Genomic DNA, 26985 nt, shown 5'->3' with positions numbered 1-26985 from the left:
ATAGTTTATTTAGTTTAATAAATAATGTATTTAACTATTTAACTGACATGCAGCACACGCGTGTAATGTTGGGACCGCACTGGGTTTGCAGCACTGCAGACCGCGTGGCAATCATCATTACCCTCGCATGACGCGATCAGTACATGCAGTGACGCGCACAATGCCGTCACTCCTCTGTCGTCATTAATAATTCATGAGGCGCGCAGCACTCTGTTCACGTGTTTCCGACTCGCGGTCCGGGAAAGCCTGGTACGAGCCGTGACGTCATAGAGAGATGGGAATGAAGATGGAAAGTCGCGGAAGAGGTTGTGCGCGCTGCATTGGAACTGGAGTTAACGCGGTAGCCGTGGTTACTGCTGGCAGGGGGAGGAGGGGAGCCATTGGGTGCGTCCCGGAGATCATTCTCAGAAGAGCATGGCTACATTGACCGAACTCCCCTCGGCAGTTCCGCGTCCTTCCAGCAGAGGCCGGTGCTGGTCAAGAAAAAAAACAACAAAAAAATGGATCCAAAACCAAAAGTAACCAAGCGCAATTTTATTCTCTATTACGGTCTATTCGCGGTTTGATTACATCATTGGGTGATGCGCTAATAGTCTGTTCAAAATACCCTCCTATTCAAAATACCCTCCTTTTAACAGCAATGAAAGTTGACCATAGCAAAAGCACAGCAAAGTGTAATAACGCATGGCAGAGCAGAGGTAGGCATGGTGAAGCCAGGATGGCACTGTAAAGCATATTGAAAAAGCACCACAAGCCAAGGCAAACTGTGGGAACATGGGTAAAGCAGGGGGACCCCTAGACGGATCAGAACTCAAGGGGGAGCCTAGCTGTCCTTATCAGGGACCCCCAAGTGAACCCCAGTCTGACCACAGTCTGGGAGCCTGCTGTGTGAAGCGTTACTAACAGGATCATGTGCTCCGAGTTGAAATGGTTTTCCACATGGTTTTCATTAGCAGCCCATCTATCTCCTGGTTCTTCAAGAACCTGATTAGAATGATGGCTCAGGTCCTGGATCTGCCAGATCTAATTGAGCTGCGTTTCCTTGGTGAGGCGTGCTCTGTCTTGTCATGTTAATTCTGCTGTCTGTCCGCCCACAGGAAGTGGAATGGAAAGGTGTTGCTGTTCAATCTCAATCTGCAGATTCTCCTGACCAGTACATTGAAATAATTAAACTGCAGCAGAAACCTCACAATGGAGCGAGGTAACCAGAGTACCACAGGGATCAGTATTAGGTCCTCTGCTATTCCTAATCTACATTAATGATTTAGATTCTGATATAGTAAGCAAATTTGTTAAATTTGCAGACGACACAAAAATAGGAGGAGTGGCAAACACTGTTGCAACAGCAAAGGTCATTCAAAATGATCTAGACAAGATTCAGAACTGGGCAGACACATGGCAAATGACATTTAATAGAGAAAAGTGTAAGGTACTGCACGCAAGAAATAAAAATGTACATTATAAATATCATATGGGAGATACTGAAATTGGAGAAGGAATCTATGAAAAAGACCTAGGAGTTTTCGTCTTCATCTAGACAATGTGGGGAAGCTATAAAAAAGGCCAACAAGATGCTCAGATACATTGTGAAAAGTGTTGAATTTAAATCAAGGGAAGTAATGTTAAAACTGTACAATGCATTAGTTAGACCTCATCTAGAATATTGTGTTCAGTTCTGGTCACCTTGCTAAGAAATGGATGTTGCTGCTCTAGAAAGAGTGCAGAGAAGAGCGACCAGAATTATTCTGGGTTTAAAAGGCATGTCATATGCAGACAGGCTAATAGAATTGAATCTATTCAGTCTTGAACAAAGAAGACTGTGTGGTGACCTAATTCAAGCACTCAAAAGTCTAAAAAGTATTGACAATGTCGACCCAGGTGACTATTTCAACCTGAAAAAAGAAACAAGGACCAGGGGTCTTATGAGTGTATGTGACTGTGTATGTGTGTGTCAATGTGTGTGTGCCTGTCCATGTATTTGTATGTGTCTGTGTGCAGGTGTGTGTGTGTGTGTGTGTATCTGTGTGCAGTTGTAAGAAGGTGTGTCTGTCTATGTGTGTGTGTCTGTGTGCAGATGTGTCTGTGTGTCTGTGTGAATTGTGTTTGTGTGCAGGTGTGTCTGTATGCAGTGTTTCTATATGCAGCTGTGTTTGTGTACAGGTGTGTCTGTGTGCAGGGGGACAGTGCCATGCCTCAGCTCTGAGATTCCTGGATGGAGTGTGTGGTGCTGGCTGTGTCTCACTCTCTCATGAATGTGCTTGAATGGCCTTGTCTGGAAGGGACCCAGTGTGTACTGAGGAGTCGCTCCCTGGCCTCTCCTCTCTCTGCTTTCTCCTCTCCCTGGCCTCTCCTCTTCCTGCGTCTCTCCTCTCCCTACCCCTCTCCACTCCCTACTCTCTCCTCTCTCTGCCCTCTCCTCTCCCTGCCCTCTCCTCTTTCTGCCCTCTCCTTTCCCTGCCCTCTCCTCTCCCTGGCCTCTCCTCTCCCTGCCCTTCCTCTCTCTGCACTCGCCTCTCCCTGGCCTCGCCTCTTCCTGGCCTCTCCTCTCTCTGCTTTCTCTTGTCCCTGGCCTCTCCTCTTCCTGTGTCTCTCCTCTCCCTGCCCCTCTCCACTCCCTACTCTCTCCTCTCTCTGCTCTCTCCTCTCCCTCGCCTCTCCTCTCCCTGCCCCTCCTCTCTGTGCACTCGCCTATCCCTGGACTCGCCTCTCCCTGGCCTCTCCTCTCTCTGTCCTCTCCTCTCCCTGACCTCTCCTCTCCCTGCCCTCTCCTCTCCCTGCCCTCTCCTCTCTTTGCCCAATGTAATGCAGTGATTGGACTTTCAAAAGGGTTCTGCACATAGTCTTTATCAGCAAGCACAGCCAGCAGGGAGCAGTGCGAGTGAGCCAGCAGAGACCATGAGGATAGGGCGATAGAGCGGTATGAAGGAAGGGTATGGGAGAGAGGAGGAGAGAGAGGAAACTAGAAGTGTAGAGAAGGGTAACAGTAGAAGGAGGGAGAAGAACAAGAGGAGATAGATTCTCCTTCTTCTGTATTTATTGTAAGAAAGTGGTCACTCTAGCTCAGATTAAACCTGGTTAGCACTCCTGATTATTTCTAATGCTTCAAGCTCAAGTGGACCCAGGCTAGCATTGCTTGACATGGTACCACAGCAGAGATTAAATCTCCCTGCGCAACAGCTGCCTCAAGCCCAGGACAGACCTGCCGTAGACCTGCCCGTTATTGCCTTGTACTGCACTGACGCCACCGTGCTTTCAGGGGCCCCTATTAGGAAGTGTTATTGTGACACACAGCCACTCAGACCCCAGTCCTCTACAGCACTGACCCAGCACACTCACAACTCACGCTGAGCAGCCCCAGCACCACTCCACACTAGAACACACACAAAGCCAGGCTGCAGTCCAAACAGCTGGCAACTGCTGAGCTGAGCCGCCTCTTAGTTTGAGTGTCTGGCTGTAGGAGTGACACTTGATAAGGGTTCATTAGAGCCTCTACATTATCTCTCGGTTTAGTGTCCGCTCCCTGTATGTGTGTCCTTGATCGTCCCCATGGCTGTCTCTGCTTGTAAACGCAGACCGCTAGGGAGGGGCCTCACTGCCACGCTTCCAGAAGAGGGGCAGAAACACCGCAAGCACCTGCTTCTAAAACGATTCAGAATCCCAAAAAGGAGATTATTGTTTGTAACCCTAGAAAACGATGATCAAGCAGAAATAACAAGTGAGCATCATGCTGGACAAAGCACACAGAATAGGATAATAAACAGGCAAGAGAGTCAATATCTCCTAGAGTCGAGACAAAACACTGCCGCAGCAATCCTTTCAAATTACACACAAAAACAAACAAACAAACATATATACACGCGCGCGCGCACACACACACACGCACACACACACACACACCCACACACACACACACACACGCACACACACGCACGCGCACGCACACAAAAACACACAAACACACAAACACACACGCACACACACGCACACACACGCACACACGCACACACGCACACACACACGCACACACACACACACACACACGCACACACACGCACACACACACACACACACACAAACTGCGTGAACGCGACCACTTACACACAACCTAGCGCACGCCCACGCCATCATGCTACTCACGGCGCGTTGCAACCCACTGCCTTCCCCAAGCCCACACAGGTGTGCGCATGTGTGTGTGTGGTGGACTCCGCACTTTCTTTAGCTAACCATGAGCTCCTCAACCCACTTTCCGTCGACACTGCGGCCACACCAGCACGACACTACTATCTGCACTACGTACATACACACAGTACGAGCATACCTCACCCACTGCGCTTCCACCCTGCAAGAGGCGCGCTTATTCTTATATACTACCAGCTGAGCGCACCACACGTCACACCCACTGACTACGCGTCGTGTGTGGTTTGTTCATCCACCAACGACACACAGGATATAAGCAGCCACACACAACACCGACTACGCGTGCAGAGCCCGTGTGTGCGTGTGCAAGCTGCATCACGCACACACACACTGCCTTCCACACACACACACACACCACACACTCAAACACACTTCCACATGGCACGCACACACACGCACACACACACACGCACACACACGCACACACACACACACACGCACACACACACACACACACGTGCTTGTGTGCGCACACACACAGCGCACAAACACAGACTGTGCAGAACGCACCACGGAGCACGCACACACACAGAGACACACACGCACACACACACACACACACACACACGCACACACACGCACACACACACACACACACGCACACACACACGCACACCCACACACACGCACACACACACACCCGCACACGCACACACGCACACACACACACGCACACGCACACAGGCACACACACACACACACGCACCCACACACGCACACACACACACCACACGCACACGCACACGCACACGCACACGCACACAACACGCACACACACACACGCACACACGCACACGCACACACACACACACACACGCACACACGCACACGCACACGCACACACACACACACACGCACTCCAGTCACTTCAGCACCGTGCTAATGAACAGCGACCCGCTCACTTGCAGTTCCTCCGCCTCGGTCTCAGCGCAGCGGCGATGCGCTCCTCCTCTGCCGTAGCAACACATCGAGGCGAGCTAAGGATACACTCGTCTATTTTTGTCATAATATTTCGGTGTAGTTTTTTTTTCTTTTAATTTATTTAATAAGAAGACTGAAACAGCTCCGAAGAGAAACAAAACCGCAACCCCCGCAAGCTCTCATCTGCTTCTCTTCTCGCTTTTTTTTTTTTTTTTTTTTTTTAAAGCAGTCATATTTGTTGTTTTTGGTCTCACGAATATTGAAGAGGATAGTCCGATGTATTATGGATGCTTTATCTGTTTGTGAAGGAAACGCTGCGGATCTTATGATCATGGACTCGGATGCGGGCGAGAGAGCCGAACAAGAAAGCTCGGCAGGGTAATATTATATTGTGTTTCTCAATTTAAATATCTGTATCTGTATCGATATATAGCAATAGTATGCTATTCTGTACTGTATTCCTAATCCGAGCTGCGAGGTTGTATATTTTGTATGCTGTCTGATTTTCAGGTTATTTTTCCCCTGGTACTCCCTGCCTGCCTGACCGCGCAGCGCAGCGTGTGTCCCCGGCTCTGCGGCGTTTTTATCATTTTCTCTCGGCGATTGGTTTTTACAGCCACTTTCCTGGGACAGAAAGGTTACAAAAACAGCGTTAGGGTCGTGAATGACTGTCTGTGCTTTAGTGAAGCCTGTGGGCAGTTTAATCACACACACAGCGACGCTTGGGGAGGGTGCTGAGTGAATGCGTTGCTGTCTTTGCTAGTATGCGGCACCCGTGTATACAATGTGATTGTAAAGCTGCTGTTTGCTTTATTCCCCTTTACCTTGTTTAATACGTATCTATTATTAGTAGTACTATTTATTTATATTGTGTTGCACACACACACACACACACACACACACACCCACCTTTCCGTCATTAGGAACCCGTCCTTCATTTTTTTCCTCGAGCAGTACAATTCTTCAATGAGGGAAAAAAGCAGGATGCTGAAACCAATCCAGATACATGCGTCATAGTGAAAAAAAGCATGATGCGAAACCAATCCAGATCCCGATATGTCATTATCCGGTCCGCATAACCTCCGTTTTAATGAATCTAAAACCTTCACTGAACGACAGGTGAACGAAGGGCCGGGCGTCCTTCACCGAACGAGGGATCATGTAATCCGGTTTAAATGAATCTAACCTTCACTGAACGAAGGGCCGTCCTCACATGACGTGCTTTATAATTCTGCACCAGGGAATACATCAAATATCAAGCAGTAACAGGATTGTAACTGAGTCTGTGTATTAATGATCTGCACATTGAGGTAGGATTGTACTTTACAAGACAATATGGGTCAATACAGTCTGTCTGTCTGTCCATCTGCTAGACTAGGGGTTAATCCAATTTGTCTGTCCATCTACTGTAAATGTGTTGTATGGATTTCTTACATAGGGTCTCAACTTTAAGGACTGATTTTAAAGAATGTTTTTTAGGACTGTTTATAAATATTATCCTAGATTTAGCAGTGCTTTAAAATATTTCATTGACTTCAAAAAATACTTAACAAAACATGTATTACACTCCCTCCCTCCCAGTCTCTCAGCTCTAACCACTAGACCACACTGCCTCCCTCCCAGTCACTCAGCTCTAACCACTAGACCACACTGCCTCCCTCCCAGTCCCTCAGCTCTAACCACTACACCACACTGTCTCCCTCCCAGTCCCTCAGCTCTAACCACTAGACCACACTGCCTCCCTCCCAGTCCCTCAGCTCTAACCACTAGACCACACTGCCTCCCTCCCAGTCCCTCAGCTCTAACCACTACACCACACTGTCTCCCTCCCAGTCCCTCAGCTCTAACCACTAGACCACACTGCCTCCCTCCCAGTCCCTCAGCTCTAACCACTAGACCACACTGCCTCCCTCCCAGTCCCTCAGCTCTAACCACTAGACCACACTGCCTCCCTCCCAGTCCCTCAGCTCTAACCACTAGACCACACTGCCTCCCTCCCAGTCCCTCAGCTCTAACCACTAGACCACACTGCCTCCCTCCCAGTCCCTCAGCTCTAACCACTAGACCACACTGCCTCCCTCCCAGTCCCTCAGCTCTAACCTCTAGACCTCTCTGTCTACAAGTCAAACCTGTCTGTGTTGCGGTACATTTTCTTGTTCTGTCATTCTTTTTTCTGTTTTGGTTTTATTTGATGGCTACTGGAGTTGCTTTCCCCAGTATGGACTGTCAGTGTGAATCTAAGGCAGCCTCATCACTGAACAGTCAGAAACCTCAGCATTTCAAATGTATTGCTTGAGATTGCATCGGGGGGCGCAGCACACAGAGAGACTGGCCTCATTGATCCCATCGGGGACATTGCTTTATCTGCCAGCACAGATTTGTGTTCATCTCTGTTCCTGCTATTTGAGCATGAAAAAATGATAATAGCATGAGAGCAGGGGAAACGCTCACTCATTTCTCCAAGTGTTTCCCCAACACTAGGGTGCATTTCTAAAGCTATTTCTCCAGTCTATAAATAACTCCTATTTTTTGAGAGGAGAATAGAAGTTGATTTAGACTTCGTTTTCCTTACTTCCCAGCAGAAATATGCCTTGAATTAACTCTGCAGTGAAGTTCATGGACAATGCGTTGTGCACGGAAGCCTGTGCAGCACTAACATGCTTCCCCACATCACTTCCCCCACAGTTTGCCTTATTTTTTCAGCAGTGTTGGTGGAATGGTTAGAAAGCTGGGCTGATCTCACCAGAAACAGCAATTGATAACCTTACAGGACTCAGGGCATTAAACAGGGAAGAGATTAAACATTAGGACACTGTAGGAAACATACTTGGAGCAGATTGGTTCCTTTTTAGTTTGTACTGTGGAAGGGAAGCTACTGATTGGCTGTGTAATATAATAACTCATTCTCATTGGTTCATGCATAAGCTTGCCTTTCTGACTCTAGGCGTCATTGGCTCAACTGCTGAAAGGACAAAAACTTAATTTTCTGTTCTATCAGCTGGTTTCACCAATCTTAGACTGTCTGACCTGTGGAAACATTGCTGGAGAAGGTCCAGGTCTGTGAAACCAGCCGTGGTACAGCTGACGAGCCCCTCCAATGAAATGAGTTATTTTTTGTTTATTTTAGTTGATGTGTTTTGACCTTTCTGAACGAAATGTGAGGCTGTTGGGAGAAGGGAGCTGAGACAATCAAGCCCATTGTATTCTGAAATTGGAAATTGATGAGTCTGTGCTTGTGAAAATTGTCATGTCAACAGTATCTACTGTATAATTCATGAAAGAAAAACTCCCTTGCAGTCTGTTCTCTCCCAGTTCACCAGTTATTACGGTAAGGAACAGGTTTGTTGACTCTGGTAAGAGGCCTGCACTGTCATTTATTCTTCCCCACACCTCCCACTGAATAGTTCATGAAGGACAAAAACATTGGATAAAGAAACCATAAAGATCGCTTAGAGCAGCTTTGAGGAGCTCAGTGGTTAGATAAAGAAAGCGCTGGGCTGCAGTGTGGAAGGCAGTGGGTTTGAGGAGCTCAGTGGTTAGATAAAGAAAGCGCTGGGCTGCAGTGTGGAAGGCAGTGGGTTTGAGGAGCTCAGTGGTTAGATAAAGAAAGCGCTGGGCTGCAGTGTGGAAGGCAGTGGGTTTGAGGAGCTCAGTGGTTAGATAAAGAAAGCGCTGGGCTGCAGTGTGGAAGGCAGTGGGTTTGAGGAGCTCAGTGGTTAGATAAAGAAAGCGCTGGGCTGCAGTGTGGAAGGCAGTGGGTTTGAGGAGCTCAGTGGTTAGATAAAGAAAGCGCTGGGCTGCAGTGTGGAAGGCAGTGGGTTTGAGGAGCTCAGTGGTTAGATAAAGAAAGCGCTGGGCTGCAGTGTGGAAGGCAGTGGGTTTGAGGAGCTCAGTGGTTAGATAAAGAAAGCGCTGGGCTGCAGTGTGGAAGGCAGTGGGTTTGAGGAGCTCAGTGGTTAGATAAAGAAAGCGCTGGGCTGCAGTGTGGAAGGCAGTGTGTTTGAGGAGCTCAGTGGTTAGATAAAGAAAGCTCTGGGCTGCAGTGTGGAAGGCAGTGGGTTTGAGGAGCTCAGTGGTTAGATAAAGAAAGCGCTGAGCTGTAGTGTGGAAGGCAGTGGTTTTGAGTAGCAGGGTGGGGTCTGGTCCGGGGTTCCAGGGTGAGGATTGGGTCTGGCCCGGGGTTCCAGGGTGAGGGTTGGGTCTGGCCCGGGGTTCCAGGGTGAGGGTTGGGTCTTGCCCGGGGTTCCTTTGTGAGGGTTGGGTTTCGCCCAGGGTTCCAGGGTGAGGGTTGGGTTTGGCCCGGGGTTCCAGGGTGAGGGTTGGGTTCGGCCCGGGGTTCCAGGGTGAGGGTTGGGTCTGGCCCGGGGTTCCAGGGTGAGGGTTGGGTCTGGCCCGGGGTTCCAGGGTGAGGGTTGGGTCTGGCCCGGGGTTCCTTTGTGAGGGTTGGGTTTCGCCCAGGGTTCCAGGATAAGGGTTGGGTTTGGCCCGGGGTTCCAGGGTGAGGGTTGGGTTTGGCCCGGGGTTCCAGGGTGAGGGTTGGGTTTGGCCCGGGGTTCCAGGGTGAGGGTTGGGTTTGGCCCGGGGTTCCAGGGTGAGGGTTGGGTTCGGCCTGGGGTTCCTGGGTGAGGGTTGGGTTTTTCTCCCGGTTCCAGGGTGAGGGTTGGGTCTTGACCGGGGTTCCTTTGTGAGGGTTGGGTTTTTCTCCCGGTTCCAGGGTGAGGGTTGGGTTTGGCCCGGGGTTCCAGGGTGAGGGTTGGGTTTGGCCCGGGGTTCCAGGGTGAGGGTTGGGTTCGGCCCGGGGTTCCAGGGTGAGGGTTGGGTCTGGCCCGGGGTTCCAGGGTGAGGGTTGGGTTTGGCCCGGGGTTCCAGGGTGAGGGTTGGGTCTTGCCCGGGGTTCCAGGGTGAGGGTTGGGTTCGGCCCGGGGTTCCAAGGTGAGGGTTGGGTTTTTCTCCCGGTTCCAGGTTGAGGGTTGGTTCCAGAGCAGGGTTCCTGGGTGAGGGTTGATTCCGGACTGGGGTTTGAGGCAGTGGAAATGCAGCTTTAAGGACTTGGGGTGGAACTATGCACTATTCTCACAATACGACTCATATCTCGATATGCAGGTCCCAATACAACATGCACCCCGATTCATGGGATGGCATGATAAGATCAATGATCCTTTAAACAATGAACAAAAAATTCAATGAGACTGGGAGAGTCCATACCAACTGCAAAACACTCTTTACTGAAGAACCATCGGGTCATCCACAGGGAGCTTTGCTGTGCTTTTGGTACAATATGCCATGCAGAGAACACTCCCCGATTCATCGTCATAGCGCTCTCAGGACAACGTCTGCAGGCTGGGTCTCAGTAGACACTGGTAAACTTCCAGCAGTGCGTGGGCCTGAGCCGAGCAGAGGCTGAGCTGCCAAGGGCTTTCAAAGCCTCCCTCGCATTGTTTTTTTATTTAAGGGGCGCCTGGAGGAGAGCGTGCGAGTTCACTGTGTGTGTTTGCGAGTGTGTGTGTGTGTGTGTGTGTGTGTGTGTCAGTGTGTGTGTGTGTGTGTGTGTGTGTGTGTGTGTGTGTCAGTGTGTGTGTGTGTGTGTGTGTGTGTGTGTGTGTGCAGCTACAGAGCACACAGCTTCACTACTGCTGCTATCTGAGAACAGAGAGGGGGAAGGGGGAGCGTTTTAAATACTAGGGGCTAGCAAACTAATTCCAGGAAATCTTACCTAATAATACACATTGCCATCATTCTGAAGCTGTCACATTCCCCTGTATGGAAAACGCACACATTGTGGTAAAGGGTTTTTAATGGGTTTTATTTGAAGGTGTTAGTGAAGAATAAAGGATCACTCACTCCTTGAAAATACTCCGATGCTAGGGGCTCGCGTGAAGGAACGATGACGACACACTGAAAATGCATCCTTTGTAGAAAAAGCAGGGATTGGTGCTCAAATGTGAACCAATGCATGAAGCCTCTGAGAGTTTGGGTTGTTTTAAAGAAAATAAATAACATTTAGAATGCCTTGAGTTTTTTATTATTATTTCCTTAAGGCATATATATTTTAAAAGAAGAGTCTAAAAACAAAAAAAGCCGTAAACTGGTTTTCCTAGAAGGAAACTTTGATTCCCAGAAGCTCACAAGTGCCCTCAGTCAGCCCAGCCCCAATGCAGGCAGGGTGAAACGATCAGTACTACACTGATGCAACGTTTGAGCAGGGCTCTCCATTATGAGAACCGACATGGCAGGAAACAAATCGAATCAAGAGTATCGACAGCTTTCACAGCACTGTGAACACACGCAGGCAGGAGCCGTGTCTGAGCTATGGAGACACAGTCTGAAATGCCAAATAACCCAGAAAAAGGTCAATATTGAGTACAAAACATATCAAACACTTCCTAAAATGTTCTTTCTGTAATTACACACCTACACAACAGTGATTACTGTCTTACGCCATAGAAATCATCAGAAAAGGAGCAATTCATCGGATCCCAATTGGACAGCACTGTGACAGATAGACAGGTAAACACACAGACAGAGATATAACCATTCACGTGTGCTAAACTAGGTCCTGTCAACACACCTGGGCGAGCGCTTCCCTATATATATATATAAAAGATATTGAAATACTTTCCTTTGATAAAATAAATAAAGCAACAAAGAGGCAGTGAGAAAGTTTAAATGTCACAAGATCTTATGCAACACCTTCTCGCTCTTTCTCGCTCTCACCTCCCTCTCTCTCTCGCTCTCACCTCCCCTCTCTCGTATTCACCTCCCTCTCTCTCTCTCGCTCTCACCTCCCTCTCTCTCTCGCTCTCACCTCCCTCTCTCGCTCTCACCTCCCTCTCTCTCTCACCTCCCTCTCTTGCTCTCGCCTCCCTCCCTCTCATGCTCTCACCTCCCTCTCTCTCACCTCCCTCTCTCTCTCGCTCTCACCTCCCTCTCTCGCTCTCACCTCCCTCTCTCTCTCACCTCCCTCTCTCGCTCTCGCCTCCCTCCCTCTCATGCTCTCACCTCCCCTCTCTCTCTCGCTCTCACCTCCCTCTCTCTCTCGCTCTCACCTCCCTCTTATCTCCCTCCCTCTCCTTCTCTCCATCTCTCTTGCTCTCTCTCACTCTCCCTCCCTCTCTTACACTCCCTTGCCTCTCAACCTCTTTGTCAAGGAGAATCAGACAGCAGCAGCTTGTTAACTAATTTCACAGAGAGAGTGTGTATATATATATATACACACTCTGTATCTATCAGTGCTGTAGAGAGACACTTACCATAACAATGAGATCAGCAGCATATAAAACAGGCAGCTGGCAGCCTCTGCAGGGCCCCTCAGCATGAACAAGACTATCTAATAGAAATATAAAGAGGCCAATGCAATGCACGCCTGGGAGTTCAATGATCAGAAATTGAGACGTCATGCATTTAACAGAAACACACAGGGAACACCCCTCTGCACACAGCACCCCTGTACCTGAGCCCAGTCACAGATCACACAACACCCCTCTGCACACAGCACCCCTGTACCTGAGCCCAGTCACAGATCACACAACACCCCTCTGCACACAGCACCCCTGTACCTGAGCCCAGTCACAGATCACACAACACCCCTCTGCACACAGCACCCCTGTACCTGAGCCCAGTCACAGATCACACAGCACCCCTCTGCACACAGCACCCCTGTACCTGAGCCCAGTCACAGATCACACAACACCCCTCTGCACACAGCACCCCTGTACCTGAGCCCAGTCACAGATCACACAACACCCCTCTGCACACAGCACCCCTGTACCTGAGCCCAGTCACAGATCACACAACACCCCTCTGCACACAGCACCCCTGTACCTGAGCCCAGTCACAGATCACACAACACCCCTCTGCACACAGCACCCCTGTACCTGAGCCCAGTCACAGATCACACAACACCCCTCTGCACACAGCACCCCTGTACCTGAGCCCAGTCACAGATCACACAACACCCCTCTGCACACAGCACCCCTGTACCTGAGCCCAGTCACAGATCACACAACACCCCTCTGCACACAGCACCCCTGTACCTGAGCCCAGTCACAGATCACACAACACCCCTCTGCACACAGCACCCCTGTACCTGAGCCCAGTCACAGATCACACAACACCCCTCTGCACACAGCACCCCTGTACCTGAGCCCAGTCACAGATCACACAACACCCCTCTGCACACAGCACCCCTGTACCTGAGCCCAGTCACAGATCACACAACACCCCTCTGCACACAGCACCCCTGTACCTGAGCCCAGTCACAGATCACACAACACCCCTCTGCACACAGCACCCCTGTACCTGAGCCCAGTCACAGATCACACAGCACCCCTCTGCACACAGCACCCCTGTACCTGAGCCCAGTCACAGATCACACAACACCCCTCTGCACACAGCACCCCTGTACCTGAGCCCAGTCACAGATCACACAACACCCCTCTGCACACAGCACCCCTGTACCTGAGCCCAGTCACAGATCACACAGCACCCCTCTGCACACAGCACCCCTGTACCTGAGCCCAGTCACAGATCACACAACACCCCTCTGCACACAGCACCCCTGTACCTGAGCCCAGTCACAGATCACACAACACCCCTCTGCACACAGCACCCCTGTACCTGAGCCCAGTCACAGATCACACAACACCCCTCTGCACACAGCACCCCTGTACCTGAGCCCAGTCACAGATCACACAACACCCCTCTGCACACAGCACCCCTGTACCTGAGCCCAGTCACAGATCACACAACACCCCTCTGCACACAGCACCCCTGTACCTGAGCCCAGTCACAGATCACACAACACCCCTCTGCACACAGCACCCCTGTACCTGAGCCCAGTCACAGATCACACAACACCCCTCTGCACACAGCACCCCTGTACCTGAGCCCAGTCACAGATCACACAACACCCCTCTGCACACAGCACCCCTGTACCTGAGCCCAGTCACAGATCACACAACACCCCTCTGCACACAGCACCCCTGTACCTGAGCCCAGTCACAGATCACACAACACCCCTCTGCACACAGCACCCCTGTACCTGAGCCCAGTCACAGATCACACAACACCCCTCTGCACACAGCACCCCTGTACCTGAGCCCAGTCACAGATCACACAGCACCCCTCTGCACACAGCACCCCTGTACCTGAGCCCAGTCACAGATCACACAACACCCCTCTGCACACAGCACCCCTGTACCTGAGCCCAGTCACAGATCACACAGCACCCCTCTGCACACAGCACCCCTGTACCTGAGCCCAGTCACAGATCACACAACACCCCTCTGCACACAGCACCCCTGTACCTGAGCCCAGTCACAGATCACACAACACCCCTCTGCACACAGCACCCCTGTACCTGAGCCCAGTCACAGATCACACAACACCCCTCTGCACACAGCACCCCTGTACCTGAGCCCAGTCACAGATCACACAGCACCCCTCTGCACACAGCACCCCTGTACCTGAGCCCAGTCACAGATCACACAGCACCCCTCTGCACACAGCACCCCTGTACCTGAGCCCAGTCACAGATCACACAGCACCCCTCTGCACACAGCACCCCTGTACCTGAGCCCAGTCACAGATCACACAGCACCCCTCTGCACACAGCACCCCTGTACCTGAGCCCAGTCACAGATCACACAACACCCCTCTGCACACAGCACCCCTGTACCTGAGCCCAGTCACAGATCACACAACACCCCTCTGCACACAGCACCCCTGTACCTGAGCCCAGTCACAGATCACACAACACCCCTCTGCACACAGCACCCCTGTACCTGAGCCCAGTCACAGATCACACAACACCCCTCTGCACACAGCACCCCTGTACCTGAGCCCAGTCACAGATCACACAACACCCCTCTGCACACAGCACCCCTGTACCTGAGCCCAGTCACAGATCACACAACACCCCTCTGCACACAGCACCCCTGTACCTGAGCCCAGTCACAGATCACACAGCACCCCTCTGCACACAGCACCCCTGTACCTGAGCCCAGTCACAGATCACACAACACCCCTCTGCACACAGCACCCCTGTACCTGAGCCCAGTCACAGATCACACAACACCCCTCTGCACACAGCACCCCTGTACCTGAGCCCAGTCACAGATCACACAACACCCCTCTGCACACAGCACCCCTGTACCTGAGCCCAGTCACAGATCACACAACACCCCTCTGCACACAGCACCCCTGTACCTGAGCCCAGTCACAGATCACACAACACCCCTCTGCACACAGCACCCCTGTACCTGAGCCCAGTCACAGATCACACAACACCCCTCTGCACACAGCACCCCTGTACCTGAGCCCAGTCACAGATCACACAACACCCCTCTGCACACAGCACCCCTGTACCTGAGCCCAGTCACAGATCACACAACACCCCTCTGCACACAGCACCCCTGTACCTGAGCCCAGTCACAGATCACACAACACCCCTCTGCACACAGCACCCCTGTACCTGAGCCCAGTCACAGATCACACAACACCCCTCTGCACACAGCACCCCTGTACCTGAGCCCAGTCACAGATCACACAGCACCCCTCTGCACACAGCACCCCTGTACCTGAGCCCAGTCACAGATCACACAACACCCCTCTGCACACAGCACCCCTGTACCTGAGCCCAGTCACAGATCACACAACACCCCTCTGCACACAGCACCCCTGTACCTGAGCCCAGTCACAGATCACACAACACCCCTCTGCACACAGCACCCCTGTACCTGAGCCCAGTCACAGATCACACAACACCCCTCTGCACACAGCACCCCTGTACCTGAGCCCAGTCACAGATCACACAACACCCCTCTGCACACAGCACCCCTGTACCTGAGCCCAGTCACAGATCACACAACACCCCTCTGCACACAGCACCCCTGTACCTGAGCCCAGTCACAGATCACACAACACCCCTCTGCACACAGCACCCCTGTACCTGAGCCCAGTCACAGATCACACAGCACCCCTCTGCACACAGCACCCCTGTACCTGAGCCCTGTCACAGATCACACAACACCCCTCTGCACACAGCACCCCTGTACCTGAGCCCAGTCACAGATCACACAGCACCCCTCTGCACACAGCACCCCTGTACCTGAGCCCAGTCACAGATCACACAACACCCCTCTGCACACAGCACCCCTGTACCTGAGCCCAGTCACAGATCACACAGCACCCCTCTGCACACAGCACCCCTGTACCTGAGCCCAGTCACAGATCACACAACACCCCTCTGCACACAGCACCCCTGTACCTGAGCCCAGTCACAGATCACACAGCACCCCTCTGCACACAGCACCCCTGTACCTGAGCCCAGTCACAGATCACACAACACCCCTTTGCACACAGCACCCCTGTACCTGAGCCCAGTCACAGATCACACAACACCCCTCTGCACACAGCACCCCTGTACCTGAGCCCAGTCTGCAGGGGATGAGTCCTCAAATTGTTTGCTATAAGAAAAGAAAAAAACAGTAATACAAATTGTAATAAAAACAAAAAGGAAACCATTTCAGCCTTCTTAATTAACAGGAAAAATGTAAATTAGCGCTGGGCTGCAGTGTGGAAGGCAGTTGGTTTGAGGAGCTCAGTGGTTAGATAAAGAAAGCGCTGGGCTGCAGTGTGGAAGGCAGTGGGTTTGAGGAGCTCAGTGGTTAGATAAAGAAAGCGCTGGGCTGCAGTGTGGAAGGCAGTGGGTTTGAGGAGCTCAGTGGTTAGATAAAGAAAGCGCTGGGCTGCAGTGTGGAAGGCAGTGGGTTTGAGGAGCTCAGTGGTTAGATAAAGAAAGCGCTGGGCTGCAGTGTGGAAGGCAGTGGGTTTGAGGAGCTCAGTGGTTAGATAAAGAAAGCGCTGGGCTGCAGTGTGGAAGGCAGTGGGTTTGAGGAGCTCAGTGGTTAGATAAAGAAAGCGCTGGGCTGCAGTGTGGAAGGCAGTGGGTTCAAGTAGCTCAGTTAGAGAAAGAAAGAAAGTGAGCATCTGCAGGGCAAATCTTTAGCTATCCTCAGCTACTGCAGTTGGCCCGTCAAGCACAAAGTCAAGTACAAGCTGTCATTCGAGGGCCAGGCAGGGCAAGCCTGGCTCGAGAGCACTGGGCAGCGTGCCCTGTGTGCCCTGGGGTAAGAGCTCTGAGCTGCTGAGAGACACTGCTGGCTGCAGCATGGGAGCAATGCACTGTAGTGGGTTTGAGCAGCTCCTCCAGCGTCTTTGAAGAAACTGAAACACCCTGTCCAGGTCTGATTGGCTGACAGGCTCGCTGTGCCGTGTTTAGCTTGCTGTTAATATAGCCGCTGCCTTTTTAATAAGGACTGTGATCGAGTGAGTGCACTTCCCTGCTCTGTTCTCTTGCAGTGAGATGGTGGAGGTGCCACAGGGTGCAAGAGAGCCCAGACCGGGCCTGATCCACACAGAGGGAGTGCCCCCCAGCCCCCCCAGGACAGCCCCCCTCTCCCAGCTTTACCACCAGGTCTCGGGGGGCACCGGCTCCCGCGATTCGCCACTGCTGAGGAGATGTCGCTACTGCGGGCACCGGCAGCCAACTACAGCCAGCTCCAGGCCCGAGCACTGTCCAATCACAGACAGCCCTCGGCCGGACTGCCCCCCTGCCGCAGTCAGGACCGCCCTCAGCTGTAGCTCCTCCCCTGTGCCTTCTGGCCGCGACACAGTGCACTGCCATTGGCTACAGGGATCACATGACTCCAGGAACCACCAGCCAGTGCAGCAGCACGTGGTGACTGTCAGGTGAGAGCGAGGGGGGCTGAGCGCATTGCTTTCTACTTGTCTTTTCATACACTATGCTATATTCAATGCTGCTAAATGAAACTTTAAACTGGAAATCCATTTCATATCCCAGTGCACCCTCTTAAGCTTGCATGTGGACTGTGTCTCTGATACCTGCGGTCGTGTTCTTCTCTTACAGGCATGAGTCCCAGTACCGGATCCCTAGAAGGTCAGTGTAATTATGGGATGGGATCTGCACTGTCTAGGCCTGCTGTAAAGATCTGTTGAAAATCTTTTAGTGTTCTGAATGCATCGATTATTGTCTGGAATTCAATTAGTAAATTCGAACATGATTGTGAGACACTGCCTGTTTGCAGCGTTAGCATGAAATGCATCCATGTGCACAGCTAACGTCTGCCCCTCTGTGGTTGGTTGACAGCTATTCCCAGCTGATTGCTGACTGGCCGATGGCAGTGCTGATTACCTGCGCTGTGGTGTTCCTGGTGTGCTCATTGGCCGGGGTGCTGATCGGTCCCCTGCCAGACTTCTCAGATCCTCTCTCAGTGAGTACCACCCCCACTCCCCCCACCTCTCTCTCTCTCAAACAGAGGAACAGATATTTTTTAATTGGCTGTTTGGTCCTCTTGACCAACCAGGCCTGGTCTTGTTTAGTTCTGCAGTATCGAGGGAAGAATGTGAACAATTGACAGCAAGAGAGCGCCATCTAGGACCATATAAGCGGTATTGCAACTAACAGATTAAGTTCCCTCATTTAGGAAATGTGTAAACAGGTTTGCTAATTAACAACACTTTATTATTATTATTATTACAGTTGTAAACTGTCTCACAAATTCTGCCCTTGGGAGTCTTTTCAGAAGCATGTTCGTGGTTGAAAATGGACAATAGTGAGAATATTAAACTGGTAATAAATTAAACATTACTAAAGATGTGAAACACAGCTTTAAGTCAAAATATTCCAGAAAATATGTTTAATTTAGCTTACCTTCAGACATGATCAGGAAGAGAAAGGATACAAAGTGTTGCCTTGTGACGATCTCCTCCCTCTCTCCTCCTCCCTCTCTTCCCTCTCCCAGGGCTTTGAGCCACGCGGCACTGAAATCGGGACGCGGATGCATGCCTGGATCGAGCTGCAGGAGAGCACGGAGACAGGGAAGCTACTGTTCCTGTCTCCCAACCAGTCCCTACTCAGGTACTGCTGCTACCAGAGCTGTTCCTGCTGAACTGGGGAGCTGGGAATGTACAGGTTTGGATAATGTGAAAACCCAAAGGCTAAACTCCAGTCCACATTTAGTATAATCTATAATCCCACAAGCCAGTATGGAAGCGATTCACTAAAACCTCAATCAAGCAATGCTGTCGGCAGTATCTGCATTATTTAAAAGCTGATGGAATCGCATTAAGTTCTAGTTGGTGTAAGGACTGTGTTGCTAAACACCTCCTCCTGTTGTTCCACAGTGAGAAGAAAGGGGGCGCTGTGGGGGAGAGAGAGGCTGTACCCCCCGGCCCTGAGACCAAGGAGAAGAGGAGAAAGAGGAGGATGGTGGAATGGGACTTCACGCAGGAATCCTTCTTTTGCAACTCTCCCAGTCAGTAGGGTATAATTGAATACAGCCGACCCTGCCTCTTACACTGTTGGAGTGACACTCTGAGTGTGTAAGAGCACTGTGGAGTGACGCTGCAGAGGTCCTGTCACCCACACTGAGAAACAACACTCTAATACTATCAGAGACACAGTCAGCTGGACACACACACTTATTGTAACCCAGGCTTCAACTAAAAGCAAGAACACAATATGTTGTAAAGCCTTTAGCCAGGCCTTCACAATTTGTCAGCTGTCTATGTAATACCAAGCATCCTGCACTGCTAGTGTAAACATAATTACAGAGGAAGTAACTCAGCAGCTGTTTTAATCTTCCATTCCCCTGACTGTCCTATTGTGTTTGCAATCCTTCTCAGTGGTTTTGTGTCCTGATGCTTCGATATTGAGGTATTCCTATTCTCTGTGAATCTATCTGAGCAGCACCCTCCTACTCTGTGCTGTCTGTAGAGATATATAGACTGACTCTCTCTCTCTCTCTCTCTCTCTCTGTGTCTTTCTCTGCGTTGCAGACGTCAGCTTTGCTCAGCTGGTGTTCCGCTCTGGAAATTCGGACAGTCTCTGGAGTCTCTCCGCGATTCACTCCATGTGTAAAATGGAGGAGGAGCGGGTGAGTGCAGAGCTACCTTCTAGTTTATACCACCAGGGGGCGCCGTGTCAGACAGTTTACTTCAGACTGATATCAAAGGAGTGCTGACCTATGAACTATCAATACCACAATGGAACACAGCTCTGTTTAATAATCCACTGTGTGAGAATGGAACACAGCTCTGTTTAATAATCCACTGTGCGAGAATGGAACACAGCTCTGTTTAATAATCCACTGTGCGAGAATGGAACACAGCTCTGTTTAATAATCCACTGTGTGAGAATGGAACACAGCTCTGTTTAATAATCCACTGTGCGAGAATGGAACACAGCTCTGTTTAATAATCCACTGTGCGAGAATGGAACACAGCTCTGTTTAATAATCCACTGTATAAGAATCTAGGATGTGTATCTAGTTATATAGTTGCATACACATAAATCAAATATACTGAGTGGCCAAAGAAACACAGCATATGAGAAAATCCCATCCCGCAATGAAAGTGAATAAAGTGAATAAAGGAGTCATGGTAACACAGAAGCGTCTCTCTAGCTGTCCCTCCAGCACACACTGGCTGGGTCTACAAGACAGGCCCCGGGGTTCCATGAGTGTCTGCATTCACAAAAAGCCTGTTTGAGGAAAGCATTGGCTGCGTTCTTAACATAAAAGCAAAGTCCCATCTTTAAAGATGGCATTAATTAACTGCAAGAGAAACTAGCTTCTCAATCCATCTTAACAGGCAACGCAACAGGGGTACTGCAGCAGCAACCAAGGCAGCACAAGGGCTGCTGCCTAAAAATGCAACATTTGTTAAACTGCACAGGTCTGTATCAAACGCTGGAAAATCCCACGACTCTCTGATCATCACCAACACAAAAATCTTGGGCTGCTCATTTCATCTTAAAATGAACGATTGATTAGAGCTACAAACGTGCCAGAATTATCAGCGGTGGTTCTTTACCACCAAGTCCCCTTCTTACCTATCCCTCCCTCACTCCTCTCTGTGTTTTTCAGATCCGGTCCCACTCTCACTTCCAGAACCTGTGCCTCAGGCGGGGCGAGGAGGGCGGGCAGTGCTGCCCCAGCTGGTCCCTGGGCAACTACCTGGCGGTGCTGGAAAACGTGACGTGTGAGGAGCTGAGCGAGCAGCAGCTGTCAGACCGGCTGCACCAGCTGCGGAGGTGTGCTCCCTACTACCACGAGGGCAGCCTGGCGCCGGCCTGCGGGGAGCGGGGCAAGCCCGGCCGCTGCTCCACCGTGCCCGACCAATGCAAGAGCTCCAGCGCCGTCTACCAGATCCTCCACTACCTGGTGGACAAAGACTTCCTGGGGCCGCAGACCACCGGATACCAGGTGCCCTCGCTCAAGTACAGCCTGCTCATCCTGCCCCTGGGCAGGGGGGAGTCCCTGATGGACATCTACCTGCAGAACCTGGAGGGCTGGGACCTGCGCTTCGGCACCACCGCAGTCACCGGCATGGACCTGGGCATCAAGAAGCAGCTGTTCTACTACTACCTGGTCAGGGACCTGGTCTATCCACTCCTGGGGGCGGTCACCCTCGTCCTGGCCACTGCCCTCTACCTGCGCTCGCTGCTCCTGGCCGCCGTCACTCTGGGGGCGGTCCTGGGCTCCTTGGGGGTCTCTTACTTCTTCTACAAGCTGGCCTTCTGCCTTGCCTTCTTCCCCTTCCTCAACCTGGCCACTGTCCTGGTCCTGCTGGGCAGCTGCGCCAACCAGGCCTTCACCTTTTCAGACCTGTGGCGCCTGCAGCTCTCCCAGAAGACCCCCGCTCTCCTGGAGAAGAGGGTGAGCCGAGTGCTGCACGAGGCTGGCTACCTGACCTTGGTGTCCGGCCTGACGTCCAGCGCGGCCTTCTACTCGGGCTACCTGAGCAGCATCACGGCAGTGCGCTGCTTTTCCCTCTACCTCGGCACGGCCACGCTGGTGAGCTCGCTCGCCGCCCTGGTGTGGCTACCCTGCTCCCTGGTCCTCCGCGAGAGGTACTCACATGTCACAGTCTCCCCACGGCCGGCCGGCAAGGTGTGCTGTGTCTCGAGCTTAGGGGGGTTCTGGGACAGCAGCTCCAGGAAGCGCTGCCTCTTCTCCCTGGCGCACAAGATGAGGGGCCTGAGCAGGGGCATGACCAACACTTCAGACCTCCTGTTCTTGAAGGTCCTGCCTTGCGGGGTGGTCAAGTTTCGTTACATCTGGCTGTGCTGGTTCACGACGCTGGCTGCCGGGGGCACCTACATCACCTGCGTGGACCCTGGGATGAAGCTGCCCGTGCTGGAGAGCCAAGCCACTCAGCTCTTCCGCTCCAGCCACCCCTTCGAGCGCTACGATGCGGAGTACCGGCACCAGTTCATGTTCCAGAGGCTGCAGAGCGGCGAAGAGAAGCCCATGGCCATCACGCTGGTCTGGGGGGTCCTCCCTGCTGACAACGGGGACCACCTCGACCCCCGCAGCACGGGCTCCCTGGTGATGGACCCCGAGTTCAACATGAGCAGCCCCGAGGCTCAGGTTTGGCTGCTGGAGCTCTGCGGCAGGACGCGAAACCAGAGCTTCTACTGGGAGCAGTGGGAGGGAGAGCGCGACAGGGGGGAGAGTGTGTGTCTGGTGGAGAGGCTGGTGCTCTGGATGAGCAGCAGGCAGTGCTCCCTGAATGACAACGACAACGGCCTCTGCTGCAACCACATCCCTTTCCCCTACCGCCCCGCCGTGTTCCAGCACTGCCTTGGCATATTCACCGCGGAGAGGAGGGAGGAGGAGGAGAAGAGGGGGCTCCGGTCTGACTCAGGGAGTGTGCGCTTCGACTCCGAGGGCCGTGCGGTGGCCCTGACGCTCGTGTTTGGGACCACCTACCGCTACAGCTTCAACTACAACCAAACGGACCTCTTCTACCAGGAAATCGACGCCTGGTTCCTGGGGGAGATGTCAGGGGCTCCCCCGGGGTTGCGTGGGGGCTGGTTCGTGAGCCACCTGGCCCTCTATGACCTGCAGCAGTGCCTGAGCTCCGAGACTCTGGTGGTGACGGGCTTCTCAGTGGCGCTGGTCTTCACCACGCTGCTCCTAACCACGTGGAATGTGCTGCTGAGCGTCTACGGTGCCGCGGCTGTGGGGGGCAGCGTCTTCGTGACGGTTGGGCTGCTGGTCCTGCTGGAGTGGCAGCTAAGTGGGGTGGAGGCTCTCTTCATCTCAGCCGCTGCCGGGCTCTCTGTGGACTTCGTCGCAAATTATTGCGTCTTCTACAGCCTCTCCCCGCACACGGACCGGCTGGGCAGGGTGGCGCACTCCCTCAAGAGGATGGGCTGCCCCGTGGCGCTAGGGGCCGGCTCCTACTTCTGCGCCGGGATCCTGATGCTGCCGGCCACCGCCCTGGTGTTCCGCAAGCTGGGCATCTTCCTACTGCTGGTGAAGTGTGTGGCTTGTGGCTTTGCCACCTTCTTCTTCCAGTCCCTGTGCTGCTTCTACGGGCCCCAGAAGAACTGTGGCCAGATCCTGTGGCCCTGCACTGCTGCGGGTGTGGACGCAGGAGGCCACAACACCAAGGAGGACGGTTCTGCCCCCGGTGTGGCGGCCACCAGATCGGCCGCTAACGGAGTGTTTGGCTGCCGGTCAAGAGCCAGGAGGAGTTTCGGGAAGGAAGGAGGCAGGGGCGAGGAGCAGCTGTGTCAGAACCAGCAGGGAGGAGGAGGAGGAGGACGAGGAGGAGGAGGAAGGGGCCGGGGGGGAGAAGAGGAACACTACGAGCTGCAGCCTCTGGCCAGGCAGCTGAGCGACAGCTTCGAGAACAGCACCTGCACCAGCAAGCTGTCCAACCGGCCCTCGGTGCTGAGCGAGGAGATCCAGTTCCGCGGACTGAGCCCAAGGAGGACCGTGCTGGGGAGGAGTGGAGAGGAGCAAGGGGAGGCTGGGAGGGGAGAGAACCGGGGGCGCCGCCTGCACCCCTGCCCCCCTCCTCCCGCGCTGCAGACATCCTCCCCCTACAGAGAGAACCTCCTGAGGCCCCTGGCTCCCGCACCACCTCTGGGAGACCAGGCCCAGGACAGGCTGCTGTGCAGGAGGTGCCAGGGCCAGACTGGGGAGCTCCGACACTGGAGAGCAGCCTCCCTCTCCTCCTCCTCCAGCATGGAAGACATCACCCAGCCCCTGGACTCACGCCACCCCTCAGTCAGCGACGAAGGGAGAGCAGCCAGCAGCTCTTACCAGCACCACCCCCACCGGCGTCTGCTATCCTCCCAGTCCCAGAGCTCCTTCGATGGGCTCGAGGACTCCAACGAGACCTGCCTGAGCGACATGGAGGGGGGGCCGCCCGCCCCACTGCCCCCCTCCAAGCCCCAGGAGGAGGGGCCACCAGGACATCTCAACGGAAAGAGGGACACCTTGCGGCTGGCCCTGAGGGAGACTGTGTTCGATGAAGCGCCCCCAGTGGCTGGGAGGTGCAGTGCGAGCCACGGGGAGCAGCAGCCTGTCATCCTGCCCAACAGCAAGCCTGACCTGCCCGACGTGTGGATCAGGAGGGAGGAGGAGGAGGGAGGGGAGGGGAGGGAGGACGACAGCTGATGGGAACTGAAGAAGTTATAGAAACTCCCTTATTGATAAAAACTACTTACCGTATTCAAAAAAACCTAAATGGTTGGCGGATCTTTGTCTTTTAACTCTTTCTAGACAGACTGGACCAGGACACTGTACAGTACCTGGGCTGCTGTCTTTGAGCTAAATGCAGCACTCAGACCAGCACAGGGACCCCCATGTGAAGCTCCCAGTCAGTGCAAATTGTTTTAAAATGCATGGACCGCCAAAGCACTATTTTTAAACTCCAGAAACTGAACTCTTCATTCGAAAGCATGAACACGTGCCAAAAAGGGGAACCTGGGCCCTATTGAGAGAATTAAACAGCTAAAGAAACACAAGAAAACAAGAGGTACAGCTGATACTGTCTGCGGGACACCATGCCAACGGCTCCATCTTCTGGTCAGCGCTGTGAATTACAGTTCCTACTGACCAGCAAGGCTGGCAAAACAAGCTCTATACACACACACGCACATGCACACACGCACACACGTATATAGGTTTATTAAAATGGAAACAGAACAGTTTTTCTGTAGATTTAGTTTAGTTTTTTTTTTTTTTTTTACAGAAGTTTTCACTTTGACTAATATTGAGTAATATTTTGGTGCCCCTCCACTACCCATGGCACGTTATCACTCAGTCCGGTACGAAATGTTCCGGGAGCCTCCACACTTTGAGTAGCACAGCTGCTGTAGAGAGTCCTGCTGGAGGACTGAAGAGCAATATCGCTGCCTCACAGCCACTCTAAAGTTGGGCTGAAGTTAAAGGTTTGCGTGTAAATGATGATTTAAAGTCAGAGCTAGGGTTTTGTGCAGCTGCTCCTCAAAGTGTGGTGATTCAGACAGATAAACAACGTGCTAGGCTGCCCCCAGGGAAGCACAGTTTTAGGGTCTGGCTGGTATTCTGTGTTGCCAGCCCGCGCCGACCTGCCAAGCAGTCCTGTGAGTTTGAATATGCTGTCTAGATCTGCTGTGTGTCTGTATGTACAGGACAACAAAAGCAAGTGCCAAACAGACGTGATTTCCAGATGCATTTATATTTCTGCCAGTGGATTCTGTTGCTTTGTTATTTATCAGTGTGTAATTGTACACAGTTGTGGGGCTACAGTCATGAGAAGCATTTCTGGCTGGCAGCTTTCTGCTTACATCTGCCTTTGTTGTTGGTGGAATGTGTATTGAACTGAAGGGAGCACAACATGTTAGGGCTTCTCTCTTCCTGAACATCAGAGCTCTGGCGTACAAAGTTCCCATTCATCTCTCAAATCCTGACCCCTCAGAGGGGGTTATTAAACCAGGGGACAGGTTTGGTAAAGTTACATCTTCATGAAACAGTTTGAGACTGCTGCCGGTTTATTAGAAAAGGTTCACGCTTACAAAAGCATCTTTAAATAACTCCTGAGGTAACAATGTTTGCTTAAACACTTCTACTTATTAAAACAACAACCAAGAAAGACGCAGCATTCAGCCACATGGTGGCGCAAAGCTCTTGACTAAAAAATAACTGTTGATTTAAAAAAATAAAGATTATTTTTGGTTTGTCTTTTCGGTTCTTTATGTGTATTTTGTCCGATAATTGCTGGTATTCGTGCGAGTGCCTGTGTAAGTGTGTGTGTCTGTGTGTGTGTGTGAGAGCGGGAGAGTCAGTGTGTGTGTCGTGTCAGTGTGTGTGTCTGTGTGAGTCTGAGTGTGAGAGTGTGTGTGTCTGTGCGTGTCTGTGTGTGTGTGAGAGTGTGTGTGTCTGTGTGTGTGTGTGTGTGTCTGTGTGTGTGTGTGTGTGTGTGTGTGTAGTGTGTGTGTGTGTGTCAGTGTGTGTGTCTGTGTGAGTCTGAGTGTGAGAGTGTGTGTGTCTGTGCGTGTCTGTGTGTGTGTGAGAGCGGGAGAGTCAGTGTGTGTGTCTGTGTGTGAGTGTGTGTGTCTGTGTGTGTGTGAGAGAATGGGAGAGTCAGTGTGTGTGTCGTGTCAGTGTGTGTGTCTGTGTGAGTCTGAGTGTGAGAGTGTGTGTGTCTGTGCGTGTCTGTGTGTGTGTGTGTGAGTTGTGTGTGTGATTGTGTGTGTGAGTGTGTGTGTGTGTGTGTGTGTGAGAGTGGGAGAGTGTGTGTGTGTCGTGTCAGTGTGTGTGTCTGTGTGAGTCTGAGTGTGAGAGTGTGTGTGTCTGTGTGCGTGTCTGTGTGTGTGTGAGAGCGGGAGAGTCAGTGTGTGTGTCGTGTCAGTGTGCATGTCTGTGTGTGTGTGAGAGTGTGAGTGTCTGTGTGTCTGTGAGTGTGAGAGAGCACTCACACTCTCTCAGTCAGTGTGTGGTCGTGTCAGTGTACACTTCTCGAGTGTGAGTCTGAGTGTGTGTCTGTGCTTGTCTGTGTGTTGTG

General features: G+C 52.2%; 1 protein-coding gene across 1 annotated transcript; it reads left to right on the top strand.

Annotated features, from left to right (window-relative positions):
* The first annotated feature begins 5069 nt into the window (after positions 1–5069).
* Positions 5070–26162, top strand: LOC121329897 (protein dispatched homolog 2-like). Its single transcript, XM_041275899.1, has 8 exons — positions 5070–5496; positions 17479–17868; positions 18047–18076; positions 18287–18410; positions 18942–19057; positions 19324–19454; positions 19978–20075; positions 21066–26162. The coding sequence occupies exons 1-8, from the start codon at positions 5402–5404 to the stop codon at positions 24612–24614; spliced, it is 4533 nt and encodes a 1510-aa protein (XP_041131833.1). The 5' UTR covers positions 5070–5401; the 3' UTR covers positions 24615–26162.
* Positions 26163–26985: the final 823 nt, after the last annotated feature.

Source organism: Polyodon spathula, chromosome 17, assembly GCF_017654505.1.
Source record: "Polyodon spathula isolate WHYD16114869_AA chromosome 17, ASM1765450v1, whole genome shotgun sequence".
In the NCBI taxonomy this organism is placed as follows: Eukaryota; Metazoa; Chordata; class Actinopteri; order Acipenseriformes; family Polyodontidae; genus Polyodon; species Polyodon spathula.
The sequence above is the reverse complement of the archived record's forward strand: the minus strand, read 5'-3'. Positions and strand labels throughout refer to the sequence as shown.